Here is a 17,230-nt window from a genome sequence, read left to right on the forward strand (position 1 = left end):
TTCTTATTAAACATATCAGCCTGGAGAAGAGAAGGCTGCGTGGGGACCTCAGAGCAGCCTTCCAGTACCTGAAGGGGGCCTATAGGGATGCTGGGGAGGGACTCTTCATTAGGGACTGTAGTGACAGGACAAGGGGTAACGGGTTAAAACTTAAACAGGGGAAGCTTAGATTGGATCTAAGGAGGAAATTCTTTCCTGTTAGGGTGGTGAGGCACTGGAATGGGTTGCCCAGGGAGGTTGTGAGTGCTCCATCCCTGGCAGTGTTCAAGGCCAGGTTGGATGAAGCCTTGTGTGGGATGGTTTAGTGTGAGGTGTCCCTGCCCATGGCAGGGGGGTTGGAACTGGATGATCTTGAGGTCCTTTCCAACCCTAACTGTTCTATGATTGTATGATATCATAGATATACCTCATAGTACTAAAACACTATGTGAAAGAAATGTGAAAAGCAAAAGTACATTTCTGTCCCCTGATTTCCAATAATTTTCAAGTTGAGATCCTTTCTTCCAAGCTGTGTAAGGAGAAAACGCTCTTCTCATAACTCTTCATTCTCATTGTATCGTATCTTATTAATGAAGAAAGACCTCAGTGTTCATGTGCTGCTGCAGCCACACTACATTGGTTCCTTTTCCTTTTGTTTAAAGAAAACGTAAGTTCACACCTATAGCTCAGTTTGTGTTGGGAGTGAAGGGAAAAGGCTTGTAAATGAAATGAGGCAGCGGTTTAGCAATTATAGCCCAGGACTGAAAGTCAGCGAGGTTACAGTTCTGGGGGAGATCTGCTGTTGTTTGTCCTGATGAAGTTCCTCCTAAATGAGGTGATTATTGTCAGGAATGAAAAGGTTGGATGCATTGATTTCATCCCCGCTGCAATCTCCAGTACAGAGCAGTCAATATGAATTGCCAGTTAACAAAAACCCAACATTGGCAAGTCTGCAGTTTGGGAAAAAACCCTCCCTCCAGCCAGTGCATAACACATTCAAAACACCATCCTGGAGCACAGGCATTAGCAAACCTGCTTCGAAAATGAAGGGAGATGAGCTTTTTTGGTGTAGCCGAATAGCGAATTGTAGAGCAGAGAGCGGGTCTGTACAGGGGAATTGTACTTCCACTCACTTTAAGTGCACACCCTATCTGGAGATTAAAATCACTTTACTTTGGAGTAATTATTCTGATCTCAAAACACAGTGGTTATTCAGGAATAAAGTAGCTTTTAGTTCAGAATTAAAATCATAGAATCATAGAATGGTTTGGATTGGAAAGGACCTTAAGATCACCCAGTTCCAACCCCCCCGCCATGGCCAGGAACACCTCACACTAACCCGTGCCACCCAAGGTTCTGTCCAACCTGGCCTTGAACACTGCCAGGGATGGAGCATTCACAGCTTCCTTGGGCAACCCATTCCAGTGCCTCACCATCCTCACAGGGAAGAACTTCTTCCTTATCTCCAACCTGAACTTCCCCTGTTTCAGTTTTAACCCATTACCCCTTGTCCTGTCACTACAGTTCCTAATGAAGAGTCCCTCCCCAGCATCCCTATAGGCCCCCTTCAGGTACTGAAAGGCTGCTATGAGGTCTCCACAAAGCCTTCTCTTCTCAATGACATGGTTTAGTGGTGGCCTTGGCAGTGCTGGGTTAAAGGTTGGAGCAGATGATCTTAAAGGTCTTTTCCAGCCCAGTTGGTTCTATGATTCTATGAAAGTGATACCCCTGAAATAGATACAGCTGTCGATTCTTCTACAATACCTACTGTGGAAATCTTCCCTTTGTAAATAAGCTCTAGGAATACCATACTTCCAAATACCTTGTATTGAAATACCCTTCATATATAAGGGTACTGTTGATTTACCTACAGATTTCAGCAATATTCATGCAATTAAAATCCTTAACATGCAGCTTTGGGCTGAAAAAACAGCTCCAGAACAGTGGCCACGAGCAGTGTCTTTGACATGATGGAGTGAAGCTGCTTTAGAAAACACCCAGCAGATCTTAGTACCTGACTGTTGCTACACTTGCAAAGGGATTCCTCCCTCTGCAGTAACCAACCAGGGGCTTGTGTGGTGCTTTTAACACAAGTTCTCAACGGTCCTGACCCAAGAGGTATCGTTATCCTTCATCCACACATAGGGAAAGCAGCTTATAAGATGATTTAGAATCTTAGGATAGTTTGGGTTGGAAGAGACCTTCAAAGCTCATCTAATCCAACCCCCTGCAATGAGCAGGGACCTCTTCTACTTGATCAGGTTGCCCAGAACCACATCCAGCCTGGCCTTGAAATGTGCTGTTGCCCGGGTGAAGAACCACCCTTTGTTTTCTAACCTTGAACACATGCACCTTTCCTTCTGTAAGGACGATCCTGCGGCAAGGGAAGGAGTGTGTTCATGGTAACTACGGGCATGGTGGTTGGCCTTCAGTGAGCACTGGGTGTCGGAGATCTGCCCCTTCCCAGATGGTTTGTGAATTGATTCCAGTTTGCCACCTCTATCCGTGCTGAATACATGGATAGACTGCACAACTCGTTAAAGCTGTAAAGTGGGTATGCTTTATTCAGCGCTGAGGCGCATGGGGATCGCTCCTCCAAAGGCATGCGTACCTCAGCGTCGTTTCCCTTTACATTTATCCTCTAAAGTTAACATATGCATGAGGTTGCACAACACGCCTATGCATATTCATGTCCTATCCCCGCTCCGTAGTATAATGAGCTAAGAAGCCCTTTGCGCCTGCGCAGTGCCTCCTGCTGGTGTGGGCGAGGGTCTCAAGATGAAGTAAATGAGTCTTCCTCGAGCCTGAGCTTTTCACCCTTAGTCGTTACGTGTGCTCCCTGGAGCCTTGGTTATCGTCCAAAGCACAGGGCCAATTTCAGCCGGGCTGGGTGTCCAAAGGACGGGAACCAAGTCATAGAATCATAGAATCACAGAATAGTCAGGGTTGGAAAGGACCTCAAGATCATCCAGTTCCAACCCCCCTGCCATGGGCAGGGACACCTCACACTAAACCATCCCACACAAGGCTTCATCCAACCTGGCCTTGAACACTGCCAGGGATGGAGCACTCACAGCCTCCCTGGGCAACCAATTCCAGTGCCTCAGCACCCTAACAGGAAAGAATTTCCTCCTTATCTCCAACCTGAACTTCCCCTGTTTCAGTTTTAACCCGTTACCCCTTGTCCTGTCACTACAGTCCCTGATGAAGAATCCCTCCCCAGCATCCCTATAGGCCCCCTTCAGGTACTGGAAGGCTGCTCTGAGGTCCCCACGCAGCCTTCTCTTCTCCAGGCTGAACAGCCCCAACTTCCTCAGCCTGTCCTCACAGGGGAGGTGCTCCAGTCCCTGATCATCCTCGTGGCCTCCTCTGCACTTGTTCCAACATTTCCATGTCCTTTTTATGCTGAGGACACCAGAACTGCACACAATGCTCCAGGTGAGGTCTCACAAGAGCAGAGCAGAGGGGCAGGATCACCTCCTTCGACCTGCTGGTCACGCTCCTTTTGATGCAGCCCAGGATACGGTTGCTTTCTGGGCTGCGAGCGCACACTGCAGCCGGCTCATGTTCATTTTCTCATCGACCAGCACCCCCAAGTCCTTCTCTGCAGGGCCGCTCTGAATCTCTTCTCTGCCCAGTCTGTAGCTGTGCCTGGGATTGCTCCGACCCAGGCGTAGGACCTTGCACTTGGCATGGTCCCTACCCATTAACAACAGCCATGTCCTTGCATCTTGTTCTAGCGTACACTGCGAGTAGGATAAGCATGAACGAGCAGTAACATCGTTAAGCAGGCGGCTTGACCCTAACTCCCTTGTACACCCTTCGCATCAGTGCCAGCCCCACAGTTCAATGCAGAAGGTTGTGTTCTGCTTTCAGCTCTGCCTTCAGCCCTCACCTGGGCTGTTTCCGCCTGAGCCACTTCACCACCACCTCTATGTTTATAAAAACAACTTAAAGACGTGAAGTGACAGCTTCAGCAACTCCCCGTAGGCGTAATTGCAGGCAGAATCAGCTCAGGGCTAATATTTAGCATTAGCTAGTTCGTGCTCTAGGTATCCAGAGCATTCCGTTCCCTTTAAACCCTATAAACATTGAAACCCTTCTCTGTTCCGTGAGGTGAAGTCCCTGGGGCGCCATGAGGTGGCTTGGCCATGCTCTGTGTGGGCAGCTTTGGTCCCTCACTCTCCCACCCTTTTCTGCAGCTTCTGGAGCAAATATTGACTTTTGGGAACAGCTCTCTTTGCAGATGCATTGTGTCTAATTGGTAATTTATTAATCAATGTTAAACCCCTTAATTACGCCGTCGATCGCGCGCTTCTGACCACACCAGGCTGACAGCGCAGACCGGAACCACCGCCATTAAAACTACAACTCCCAGAAGGCTCTGCTTGATGCCATCGCCCCGCCCCTCATCTCCTCCTATTGGATCAAAGACCGGCTTCTCTGTTCTGATTGGCTGATCGTGGCCAGCGGGCGTGGCCGCGCTGTGTTTGAGGGGGGTACAAGATGGCGGCGGGCGACGTGGGTGGGCGCTATCGAAGCAGCATAAGCAAGAGCAAGGACCCCTCGGGGCTGCTGATCTCTGTGATCAGGTAGGGTCGGCTCCGCCTCGCTCCGCAGCCTCCCGTCCCGTCCGCCCGGGCTCATGGGGGTGACCCAGGGCTGTGTGCCCGCTCTGCTGTGCAGTGGGGGCCTTCCCCGGCTGGGTCACCCCGACAGCGGTGCGGAGGCCTGAGTGCTGGAGCAGAGCTTCCCCTGAGGGGTGTCCTGCCCTTCTCCCACCCTGCGTGGCTCATCCCCGTCTGTTCCCTTTACTTTGCTGGATGCTGGGGTTATAAGAGCAATCCCTGCAGTTATTACTAGCTGAATGGCATACAGGGAGGGTCAAGGCACTGTGTTCTTGCTGCTGCTGTGTCTGTAGTCGATCCCCTTTCACAAGCATACAGTAGCAGTGGGTAAAATGTGACAGGTTGGGAAAGCTGTAGGACCAGTAAGTCCTGCGTGCAGACTCCAGCCTAGTTTGGGATGTGGTAGTGGGAGAAGCGGTTTCTGAGTCTCATCATCTTGTGGGGGATGAAAGCAAAGCAGTTGTTTCTAGTCACGTTTAGACTGATTTCTGCCTGCTCTTCTTCCTGACTCTTTTCCTCTGCTAGAGGATGGTTCTGTGATATACATGGAGCAAAGCAAGGGCCTGAACTCACTTCACTGCTGTGCTTTCTTTAGCTGCTGCTCCTTCTTTTCGGTGCTGTTTATAAGCAGTGGTTTGGCAGCTGATGTCACACACTGGAGCTCTTAGGTGTTATGAATACCTTTTAAAGCAGGTCTGAGCAGCAGTCACACCAGCATCGTATTTTGAGTTGTAATGAGCTTTGAGACACTGGTTCCTACTTCAGTGTCTTTGCCAGAAAGTACAATCGTTCTCTTACTTTGGAGAAGTTACTGTAGGAAAAGTGTTGTATCAAGGATGTGTTACGGTTTTAAAATCTTCTTTGAATGATGTTTAAGATTAAACTCATTCTTTCATTACTCTGGTAACTGGTCTTTCAGCTCTTGTAAAGCTTCAGGTAGATAGTGGCTCTGAAAAAAGAGCTTCAGAACTGCTTCACTTTTCCAGGGTTGTGACTGTGGTCTGTGAATTGGATGTTAACGGGTAACAGGAACACACTGAACAATGAGTGAAAGCTGAAGCTTAACACAGACTTTTCCATTTTGAGCATATGTGGTTTGTTAGTATTGTTTTAGGTTTAGGTTATTTAGGTTGGAGTTACACCTCTATGTGTGCAGATGGAGAAGAGTCTACTTTGATATGACCTCATGTAAACTGTAGAGTATGACAGTCGTAGTAGTGCATTTTTGCATATAACAGTGCTGAAAGGGGAAGGGACAGGAAGTGAATACCCAAATCCATGACTGTTAAAATGGGTACTGTTCTTGCAGATGTTATATCCAGACCTACACACACAGTAGTGCAATTGTTTATGAGTTTACAGGGTCCATTTGCATAATAAATGCTAAATTGTGAAAAACTGAAAAAACCCCAGGTTTCTCACCTGCATACTGAGTTTTTGCTGGACATTTACACCTTACATTTGGGACAAGGAGAAATAATATGTATTTAAAGTGTGTTCTGCTTAGTGTTTCTTCATCAGCCTCAACACTGAGTAATTTGGAGAGGGAAACATAGTAAGGTGTAGTTAGATAACCTTAATTTAGACAAAATACAGTGATTTGTAGATAGGGGAAGAATGAATAATATATGTACATTGATTGTGACAGCATTTCCTGTAGTACTTGTCTTTCTGTCTTCCCTCCCCTCCCCATTTTGTTTTCTGTAATTTCCAGGAGTATTTTAAGGGCCTTTTATATCTCTTATTTTAATAAATCTGGGCTTAATTTCATTTCTAATATAAACTGAAAGTGAGCTCGTGTTACTGTTTTCTCCAAATAGGAAATGGTGTTTGTCCACTAATCTTTGCCTCACAGGCCCTGATACTTTGGCTGGTTTAGGTCCAGTGTTTAGACACAACACTGAGGTTATAAACTCAATGGAATTAAAATTATTCAGCAGAACAGCTGATAACTAAACCTCTAGAATGTAATTAGAGCTTGTGCTTCGGATGTAGAGATTCTTCGCAGAGCTTCAAGTGGCATGTTGAGCCAGACCATGAAAACCTGCAAGTAGAACTGATTGCAAGGGAAGGCGAAAGTGTTGTGTTAATATTCACATTTCTTAAGGTCAGCCAAGTACAAAAAGCAAATGGCATGGAAAGGAATTGAAATTACTTTCTTCTCTATGTTGTTTTGTATAGTAGCTAAGGTGAGGGTGAACTTGCCAAGCAACAGGTCACTTTTGCTGTTTTCCATGCCCATAAAACACTGTTACAGACAAATTTGGGTGAGTTGAATGTGTCTTTGTTATAACTTCCCTCAGCTTCAGGAAACGTATTACAGGTCTTAACAGCAGGCTGTTGGTTTGAAATGTAGCAAAGCTTTATTTTCTTGAGACCTTTATTTCCAATACCTTTATGAAGTCTTCTGCCAATCCTTGTGGTTTTACACTTGCATTTCCCTCTTTATTTAGAAGGGGTTTTATTTCTCTCTTGCTCCTGTGTGAAAGGCCCATAAAAGGAAACAGAGTATGAAAAGCAGCAGAACTTTGACTATGTTCTTCTGCAGTAAACAAACAAAACCAGAGCAGCTTCTTCAAGTATTATACTTGGTTAGAAAAAATAGGGTTATGTGTTTCAAAAAGAAACCTTGTTTAGGTCTGCAGAATCCATGGAATATTTCTGCACTCGGTCTGAATGTCTGTAAGATGCTTTGAAATGCAAAGCTGAAAGGGCTTTCATAAATATGAATGATTGTATTAATGAAGGGATAATTTGTGATATTTACTCAAGCTCAGTAGCCTTCAGTTGCAAGGGACTAGATAATTTCCTTTCTTCTTATACTAGATTTAGGGATTCTTGTACTTATTTCACTGGACTTCCCAGGAGAAGGTGTCTTGCTTTAAGGGAGAGTGGGGGTAGATCCTTGACAAAGTTTAATATATTCCAGCAGCAGTGGAATCGAGTAAGAAATAGTGTTTTATGGGAGCTGGGATTCTGGTCTAACATCAGGGTGTTGCTGCTGCTTCAGGAAAGCGAAGTGCAGAAATGTCAGTGTGGCGTCACTGTTCTTAATCACAGTCTCTGTATAGCCTGAAATTTTGGGTCATCCCTATAGTCTCTACAGTGTTGCTTTTCAGCAGCTCTGAATGCTGTAAACTGAGATGAGCTCTGCTCTCCTGAGACCCCACTTGCAGCAATGTGTGGTTCTAGTGTCACCAAAATAAGAAGGAGATAGAGCTGTTGGAGCAAGTCCAGAGGAGGCCATGAGGATGATGTCCCTGCCCATGGCAGGGGGGTTGGAACTAGATGATCTTAAGGTCCTTTCCAGCCCTAACTATTCTGTGATTGTATGATCAGGGAGATGGAGCAGCTCTCATAAGAAGGCAGGTTGAGAAAATAGGATTGGAAAGGACCTTAAGATCATCCATTTCCAACCCCTGCCATGAGCAGGGACACTACACACTAAGCCATGTCACCCAAGACTCCATCCAGCCTAGCCTTGAACACCGCCAGGAATGGAGTATTCACAGCTTCCTTGGGCAACCTGTGCTAGCGCCTCACCACCTTCATAGTAAAGAACTTCTTCCTTATATCTAACTTGAACTTCCACTATTTCAGTTTGAACCCATCACCCCTTGTCCTATTGCTGCAGTCCCTGATGCAGAGTCCCTCTCCAGCATCCTTGTAGCCCCCTTCAGACACTGGAAGCTGCTCTGAGGTCTCCACGCAGCCTTCTCTTCTCCAGGCTGAACAGCCCCAATGTTCTCAGCCCGTCTTCACATGGGAGGTGCTCCTGGCCCTGGTCATCCTCGTGGCCACCTCTGTACTAGCTCCAACTTGATCCATACCAGGGGAGCTGAGTTTGACGTAGTGTAGTCATACCCTCAGCTCTGCTGCTGCTGGGTTACACTGAGATCTTGGGCACAGTTTCCCTGTCGTTTCTCTTAGAGGAGAAATAGAGGGTTTGTTCATAACAATATATCTTAGAAGAGTGTTTGGGAAGCTCAATGGATATTTGCAGAGTCTGCTACTATAATCTCACCTTTGCTGCTGGAGGAGCCTTCCTTTCGCTTGTGCCTTTAGGGGATATGAGAGTATCTTCAATTTGCCCTTGTCCTCATATTGTGGAAAAGAAGGAATGACTGTTGTTTGCTACAAGAAGACATAGAATCATAGAATGATTTGGGTTGGAAAGGACCTTAAGATCATCCATTTCCAACCCCCTGCCATGGGCAGGGACACCTCACGTGATACCAAGGTACCCAAGGTTTTGATGAGCCTGGCCTTTATTACTGGCAGGGATGGGTCATTTACCACTTCTTCGGGCAACCTGTGCCAGCACCCTTCAGACACTGGAACCTGCTCTGAGATCTTCACACAGCTTCTCTTCTCCAGGCTGAACAGCCCCAGTTCTCTCAGTCTGTCTTCATATGGGCAGTGCTTCAGCCCCTTGTTATCCTCTGGACATAGATCCTGGGATTGTGATTTCTAGAGTAGGATACTGGATATCAGAGCTTTACAGCTTCCATCCCATGCTTCTTCTGGGCTGTTGAAAGCACAGCACTGGTGCTCATGCCTTAGCCCACCTGTTTTCAAAACATGCGTTAACTCCCTCATGTATGAGAAGGATCCTTCCAGCTCCTTAAATAAGAAGTACTTTGTAAGGTCAAAGTACTGTAGAGGTCTGATACTGAGCACATGGACTTTAGCAATATCTCTTTTAAAACTAGTGCAGAGAACAGTAAATCCTGCTCAGCTGCTGGAGGACAGCTTAGAGAAGAGGATTTTTCTCTTCCAGAGGACAAACCTGTGTATGTATATTGATTTTTCCATAACCTTTTGTTTTGTTGCTTGCTGGTTGAAGCAGCTTTTGTGCTCTGCAAGAAGCAACGTGGCATTTAGCAAATGCTGTATTTTTGGAGCGACATCTTGTCACATTTTTAATTGGTGGCTGTTTCTGCCTCTTTTTTTTTATTGTTGGGCATTTTTCTTTCCAATTAAAGGGTGTTATTTTTTTCAAACTAGCCTTTAATAGCTCCTTTAATTGGGAGAAAACAAACTTTAGCAGTGACTCCATGAGACCTTATTGAAATCTTTGTGCTCAGCTTTCACACAGGCAAACGTGCAGAACAGACGTCTGCAGGAGCTGAAATTACAGGCAGAACCCCTTGAACATATTTGCTGTTTCACAAGTGGAATTCTCTTTTAGTGCTTTTTGGCCGTTATTTTTATTAAGTTTACAGTGAACTTTGTTAAATGTATTCTTACTAATGACCTGGTCTGCTTTTTCTGTCTGCAGCAGTAGAACTGATATCTTGGTTTGATATGGAGTGAGGAAGATGGATGTAGAACTCTTGCCCTCATTGTTACACTGGGGAAATAGCTGCTACAAGAAATATAGCTGAGTTATTCTGATCTCTATGTACTGTAATGGTCTCTTAAAACCACTTTTATTGCTAATGGTGTTTTCCAATGTTATCAAGGTAGCAGCTTTGCTACAAGTACTTCAGAAATTCATTGAGACTAAATTGTATATGGCAGAGAATGGTTTTAAATGAGAAACTTCCCTGAAATGATCTTGAGGCATGTAGATAAAATGCTTGGCAAGTGACGGGTTGGTTATAGCTTAATACAGATCCTTGGTTATAGCAACAATAGGTGAGGGTGAGTGTGTGAATATGCAACAGTATGTGAAGGGACGGTGTGTATAAGCGTAGGTCACACTGTGGCTTGCTAAAAGCTTGAGGTACTTAATTTTTCAGCTCTTATTTTAGCTTTAGTCAGTGCATTCTGGAGAGCTGGAGCTCAGTTATCCTTACAAAACCTTAGGAAGCAGAAGCAGTTGATTTTGCTCACAAGTGATTACTAGTTTTGTGGCTTGAATTCTTTCAAAGACATTGCCTCCATAAGGTTTTTATTCCCAGCGCAGTTCTGAAATCTTGTTCATGATGGAATTGCCCAAAGTCTCTTGCTGATGGAGGCAGGGCTGTTGGTAAGCTGCAGTGTGATACCAGGATGGGGTCATAGCACAGGGTGGCCTATGGATTCGTAAATACATTTCATCTTCTAATCTTCCAGATGGCAGGTCTCAGTATCATTATCCAGTCTCTGCTCTTACAGATTTGCAAATGCTGATCCTTAAGACTTGATTTTTCTTCTGGGAATGTGGTAGAGTCTTGTGTCCAGATCTGCAGCGACAGCACAAGAGGGACATGGTGCGAGTCCAGAGGAGGCCACGGAGATGCTGCGAGGGCTGGAGCAGCTCTGCTCTGGAGCCAGGCTGAGAGAGCTGGGCTGGGTCAGCCTGGGGAAGAGAAGGCTCCTTAAGGGGAGACCTGAGAGCAGCTCCAGTGCCTAAAGGGGCTGCAGGAAAGCTGGAGAGGGGCTTTGGACAAGGGCCTATAGGGACAGGCCAAGGGGAATGGCTTTAACCTGCCTGAGGGGAGACTGGGATGAGCTCTTAGGCAGAAGCTCTTCCCTGTGAGGGTGCTGAGGCGCTGGCACAGGGTGCCCAGAGGAGCTGTGGCTGTCCCATCCCTGGCAGTGTCCAAGGCCAGGTTGGACACAGGGGCTTGGAGCAAGCTGCTCTAGTGGAAGGTGTCCCTGCCCATGGCAGGGGGTTGGAACTGGATGATTTTAAGGTCCCTTCCAACCAAAAGCCATCCGTGATTCTATGATAATTCATTTAATAGCTGTGTTGGCTTCTTGGAGCTCAAGTTACTTGCAAAAAAAGGTAGAGAGTTGGTTCTTAAGGTTTCCTGCACATGGAGGATCAGGTGGTCATGAGCTATACTTGAATTGTTTGATTTGATGTGGTCAAATCTGAGCATGGGTTGATTAATTTAGCAAAGTAAAGAATTCCCTGATGATATTTACTTAGATGGCTGTGGCCTGCTCCATCTTTCCACTGCGGCATTCATGTGTCCATCCACAAGTCCTCAATGATGAAAAGTTCATCAGCTTCTGCTGAAAATGCTCGAACAAACTGTGTAAGCAGCATAAAAGATTAATGGAATGTAAGTGGAGGAGAAAAAGGTTTATAATGCTCTGTTTACTTTGAATGTTTAACAGCATTTTAAAGAGACTTGGTTCTGCCACTTCTTGTCATGAAGGAATGACTTCTTTCTTTGTGTGCATGAAGGGAGTGGTTTCTCCTGAATGTTTTGATTGAATTCCTCAAATCCAGTGTTTCGTGGGAATCATAGTATCATAGACCGGTTTGTGTTGGAAGGGACCTTAAAGCTCACCCAGTTCCAACCCCTGCCATGGGCGGGGACACCTCCCACTGGAGCAGCTTGCTCCAAGCCCCTGTGTCCAACCTGGCCTTGAGCACTGCCAGGGATGGGGCAGCCACAGCTTCACTGGGCACCTTGTGCCAGCGCCTCAGCAACCACAAAAGTGAGTTTTTCTTTGGAATATCTAATCTAAATCTAGTAACAATCAACCTGTGAAATGAATGAGGAAACATTCACCATGTTGCTGAGGAGCTGAATTGTTAAATACCTTTTAGATTATTATGTTTTTCTTCTGCCTGGTTTTTGTTTCGTAAGGAACCAACTTTTACAGTAATTTCAATAAGACTTTGCAGAGGTTTTCAGCCATGTATTATCAGATGATAAGCTTTGAGGTTAAATAGTGCTGGAAGCTGTAGATCACCCCATTTGGGACTTGTCTTTAAGACAACAGGTTTCAATTATAAAATTCAAATAAGTCCATTTAGTTTAATGAACCTCTGGAAATCTGTAGAGCTTGCCGACAGTGTCTGAAGTACAGTTGTTCTTGTCCCAGGGTGCTATACAGAACTTTTTCATCCTGCTCTGTTAAAATACAGCTCCTGTAAGGTCTCAGAGGTCTGCACTTGTGAGGAAGAACACATGCTCTAGACAGGCTCTTTTTCAGACAGTGTTTTTTTTACACCCATAAATAGAAGGTTTAGGGAAAAAAAAGCCCAATTAAACCAATCCTGATTTTCAGAAAAGATGGGATTTTATTGTTTCCTCACTTTTGTATTTTATTAACTTAGACTTAAAATCCACTATGTAGTAGTAAGGAGTGGGTGCAGAGAAGGCCAGCTGAGCTGGTGCAGGTACTGGAGCCCAAGTGTGATGGGGAATGGCTGAGGGACCTGGGGGGTTCAGTCTGGAGAAGAGAAGGCTCAGGGGGGACCTGATGGCTCCCTACAAGTGCCTGACAGGAGGATGGAGCCAGGAGGGGCTGGGCTCTGCTCCCTAGGAACAAGGGATGGGACAAGAGGAACCGGCCTCAAGCTGCACCAGGGCAGGTTTAGATGGAGCTGAGGAACAATTCCTGCCCCAGAGGGTGCTCAGGCATTGGAACAGGCTGCCCAGGGCAGAGCTGCAGGCACCGTCCCTGCAAGCGTTCACACACCGTGGAGACGAGGCCTCAGTGCCATGGGGCAGTGGTGGCCTTGGCAGTGCTGGGAACGACTGCACTTGATCTTAAAGGTCTTTTCCAGCCTGCTTGATTCTTTGATTCTAAGGTGCCTCCAGTAAACATTTCCAGAATGCCTGTTTGATCTTAGGTGTTGCTTCATGTGTCACTGTTACGGGAGAAGCTACTGCCTGAGCATTCACACACCACCCAAGCATTTAAGTACTGGGACCAAAGTCCCTTCACAGCTCCAGTGAGTCCATGAGTGCTTCTTCCAACTCCTCACTCGCACATACACTTTCTCTGGGATGTGCTTCTTCCTCCTCCTTTTGGGCTCAATCCTATTTTCTGCAGCAGAATTGCAGGTGTTCAATTCCAGGAAAAAAAATCATGTAATTGAGTAGTACAGCACAAGGGACACCTCTTGCTGGTACCTCTAGGAGGGAGCTTGAACAAAGCAATCCCTAGGTATTCATACCCTTATGAGTTATGCACTTGGTCCTCACACGCCTTTTCAGTCCACAGGTGAGTTTTTGGCCTTGGGTGTTCTAACATCTGATGGGATTCTTCCTCTGTCTCCATATAGGCAGCCTGTTAACTGTTCATATCTGTGTGAGTTGCAGCTTCTGCTGGCAGTGGTAACCTCCTTCTGGTTTGTGCTTCTTGTGCACTAGCTCTATGGTTGACCATGGGGCCACTCAAGTCCTGGACTGAGCATAAATATTACTTAGCAACAGCTAAACCATCAGGGTGTTAGCAACATTTTTCCCATGTGGAAGACAAAACACAGCACTGTTCCAGCTTCTAGGAAAATTACTAGGAAAGCTAAGTCTTTTCCGGCTGAAAGCATGTCTTGGTGAAAGTCCACAGTTTACAGCCTCAGGCTCCAGCAAATCCAGCTGCTGTGTTAAGCATGTAAAGCTAAGCAAGCAGCATCCTAAACCACACAATATTATAAGCCTGTATTTTAAGTGTCCAATGCTGAGGAATCCACCACTTCCCTAGGGAGATAATCCCAATGGATTAGCGCATTTTATCATGCAGCATTTCTTACTGCAGAGCACATAGATGCAGCTTCTGTGCATTTGTGAAGTCAGCTCATGATCCTCCCATCAATTTGGGCTTCAAACTCCCTGCTCCTATTCCTGTGGTAATTTGCAACTTGCCAATGTCCGAGTAACCCTCTAGGCAGCTGAGAGGTGGGTTATTCCCTTTCCCTCACATCCTGCCCTCTTCTATTCACCCCTTGTTATTTCTTGTCTATTAGATTTGCTGCCACAGAGAGCTTGTGCTGCTGTTGTGTCTGAGCCTGGCTCTCAGCAGGGGACTGGGCTTGGCTTTGGGGTCTTCCTGCGCTATAAGCTTTTGGTAGTGATCACAACTGTTTAAACTGGAATGAGAAAGCAAATACTGTAATTGCTGTGTGGCCTTGGTCATCAAGAGGTGCCTTATGAAAACTAACTTGATCCTAATGGGTTGCTTTTTACTCTGCTTTCCTTTTTTCTTTTTTCCTCCCCTTTTTAATGCTGAAGTCTCCTTGGCACATTGCAGTGATTTCCTGCAGAGAGGAGACGGGGCTTTTGAGACATCCACTGTGCTCTGCTTAAATGATTATTTGTTGCTTCTAGCAACTGCTTTCTTGGTTTAGCTCCACAAGTCCTTTATTGGGCAGAAATTGTCTGTGTTGGCAAGGGCTGTGCTTTGATTCTGTTTCATTTTCTGTACCTTAGAAAGGCTTGTCGTAGTCTGCTTTGGGTTTTAGATCCTTACTACAGTTTAAAATAGAGAATATGTAAATAAACAAACCCCCTTCTCTAATTTTGCTCTCTAAAGGGTAATTTTGATAACCTTAGTGCTGTACTATTAATTTTATTGATAGGCGTGATGCAAGTATATATGAAATGTTGTAAAACTTAATCAGGAGAGAGACATGGAGATGCTGCAAGGGCTGGAGCAGCTCTGCTCTGGAGCCAGGCTGAGAGAGCTGGGCTGGTCCAGCCTGGAAAAGAGAAGGCTCCTGAAGGGGAGACCTGAGAGCAGCTCCAGTGCCTAAAGGGGCTGCAGGAAAGCTGGAGAGGGGCTTTGGACAAGGGCCTGTAGGGACAGGCCAAGGGGAATGGCTTTGACCTGCCCGAGGGGAGCCTGAGATGAGCTCTTAGGCAGAAGCTCTTCCCTGTGAGGGTGCTGAGGCGCTGGCACAGGGTGCCCAGAGAAGCTGTGGCTGCCCCATCCCTGGCAGTGCTCAAGGCGAGGCTGGACACAGGGGCTTGGAGCAAGCTGCTCCAGTGGAAGGTGTCCCTATTTGTGGCAGTGGGGTGGAACAGGATTAACTTTAAGGTCCCTTCCAACCCACACCAGTCTGGGATTCTATATGATGGCTCTGGAGTCCTTGGAGCAACACAGAAACAGGTAGCAGAAAGTTTACTGTGGATTGCTATCAGTTAGAGCTTTGATCCCCCCAGTGATTCAGTACTTGGTTCAGTTCCACTTCACTGCGGTGTTCGTCTTCCTGATCAGGTGAGAAATATATAAATTTGATGGGCTTGCCTCTTTTTGTTGGTGTTTCCCACTGTCTTCAATGAGTGTTTTGCTTTGAGTAAGTGGTGCTGTGTGAAGGCAGATGAACTGTGTGCTTAAAGAAACCTGATCCCCAACTAATGGAAGATTCTTTCTGGATTTCCAAGCTGCATCTGTGTATCATGTAATACTGCTTCTGCCTTCAGGCACACGTTTGCTCATGCCTGATATTGTGGAGCAGAGGAAGAGAAGCTCCCCAGCAACACACAGATACAGCAGTGGTCAAGAGCAATGAGCACTCCAACACTCCTCTTCTGTAAGGATATTTTTAGCACGTTGTAGGTGCAATCAGGGCATATATTGCTTAGTGTAAACCCCATATTTGCACTTTGGACATAGTATCTCTTCCTTCACTTTGGTTTAATCAAATACCCACAGCAGTGTAATGCCCACATACTGTTCCTGCAATATTCTTCCTGGGAAACTAATTCTTTAGTCCAGAAATTGATAATTGAAACTGTTTGCTATCCATAGTTTAGCAGTAATCCTATTGAACATGACTGGCCTTAGGGGAGGGAAAATAGGCAGGTAGTTTTTCAGCCAACCTGGCTGGAGGCATCAGAAGAAGCAAATATGCAGAAATGAGACATTTATTATTCATTAATGTTAACAGTTTTCACTAAAATCAACACTTAATCTAATTTTCTTGGCATATTATTGGGCAGGTAGGAAGCCAAGAGTGGGCTGATAAAAGAAATTATTCATCTGTCCTGGAAAACAGGCTGAAGCCCTTGAACATACAAACTGTAGGGGGAAATATGAGACTTCTCAGTGTAAACAGAAGTTGTGAAGTCTGAAATCTGAATCCTGCTGGAGCTGTGATTTCGAGGCTGGTGCCTGTACATGGATAGTCTTAAAGGTTGTTGTTAACTTCCTTTTGCTGCAGTGCAAAATATGGGGCTGTGGAGGGCAGCTAAACCATAGAATCCCAGACTAGTTTGGGTTGGAAGGGACCTTAAAGCTCATCCATTTCCACCCCTCTGCCATGGGCAAGGACACCTTCCACTAGAGCAGCTTGCTCCAAGCCCCTGTGTCCAACCTGAGCTGGGGCAGCCACAGCTTCTCTGGGCACCCTGTGCCAGCATCTCAGCGCCTTCACAGGGAGGAACTTCTTCCTTATCTCCAACCTGAACTTCCACTGTTTCAGTTGGAACCCATCACCCTTGTACTGTCACTACAGTCCCTGATGAAGAGTCCCTCTCCAGCATCCTTGTAACCCCCTTCAGATACTGGAAAGCTGCTCTGAGGTCTCCACGCAGCCTTCACTTCTTCAGGCTGAACAGCCCCAACTTCCTCAGCCTGTCTTCATATGGGAGGTGCTCCAGTCCCTGATCATCCTCGTGGCCTCCTCTGGGCTTGCTCCAACAGCTCCATGTCCTTTTTATGTTGAGGACCCAGAACTGCACACAGTGCTGGAAGTGGGGTCTCGCAGCAGCAGAGTAGAGGGGCAGGAAACTTTGTGGTTCAGCAGCAGTATTGCCAGCCTGAGCTCTACAGCACTGCATGAAGTACCTGCAGTGATGCCTGTTGCTGGCTTTGACAAAGGCTTTCCCTACCCAGTGACACAGGATGCCCCAGAAAAAGCATTTCTTAATAACTTAGTGTGGCTCTTCTTGGTTTGTGCTGAGCTTGTTGGTATGAAGACTGGGCAGAGAAGTCTGATGTGCATTTCA

The 17,230-nt window shown here is 46.1% G+C and overlaps 1 protein-coding gene across 1 annotated transcript in view; it reads left to right on the forward strand.

Annotated features, from left to right (window-relative positions):
• The first annotated feature begins 4,470 nt into the window (after positions 1-4,470).
• Positions 4,471-17,230, forward strand: part of EXOC4 (exocyst complex component 4) — a 417,088-nt gene continuing 404,328 nt past the window's right edge. The window contains exon 1 of the mRNA XM_065672818.1: positions 4,471-4,571. Coding sequence (XP_065528890.1) covers positions 4,486-4,571 — 86 coding nt within the window. The 5' untranslated portion in view covers positions 4,471-4,485. The remainder of the gene's footprint in view (positions 4,572-17,230) is intronic.

Source organism: Lathamus discolor, chromosome 1, assembly GCF_037157495.1.
Source record: "Lathamus discolor isolate bLatDis1 chromosome 1, bLatDis1.hap1, whole genome shotgun sequence".
In the NCBI taxonomy this organism is placed as follows: domain Eukaryota; kingdom Metazoa; phylum Chordata; class Aves; order Psittaciformes; family Psittacidae; genus Lathamus; species Lathamus discolor.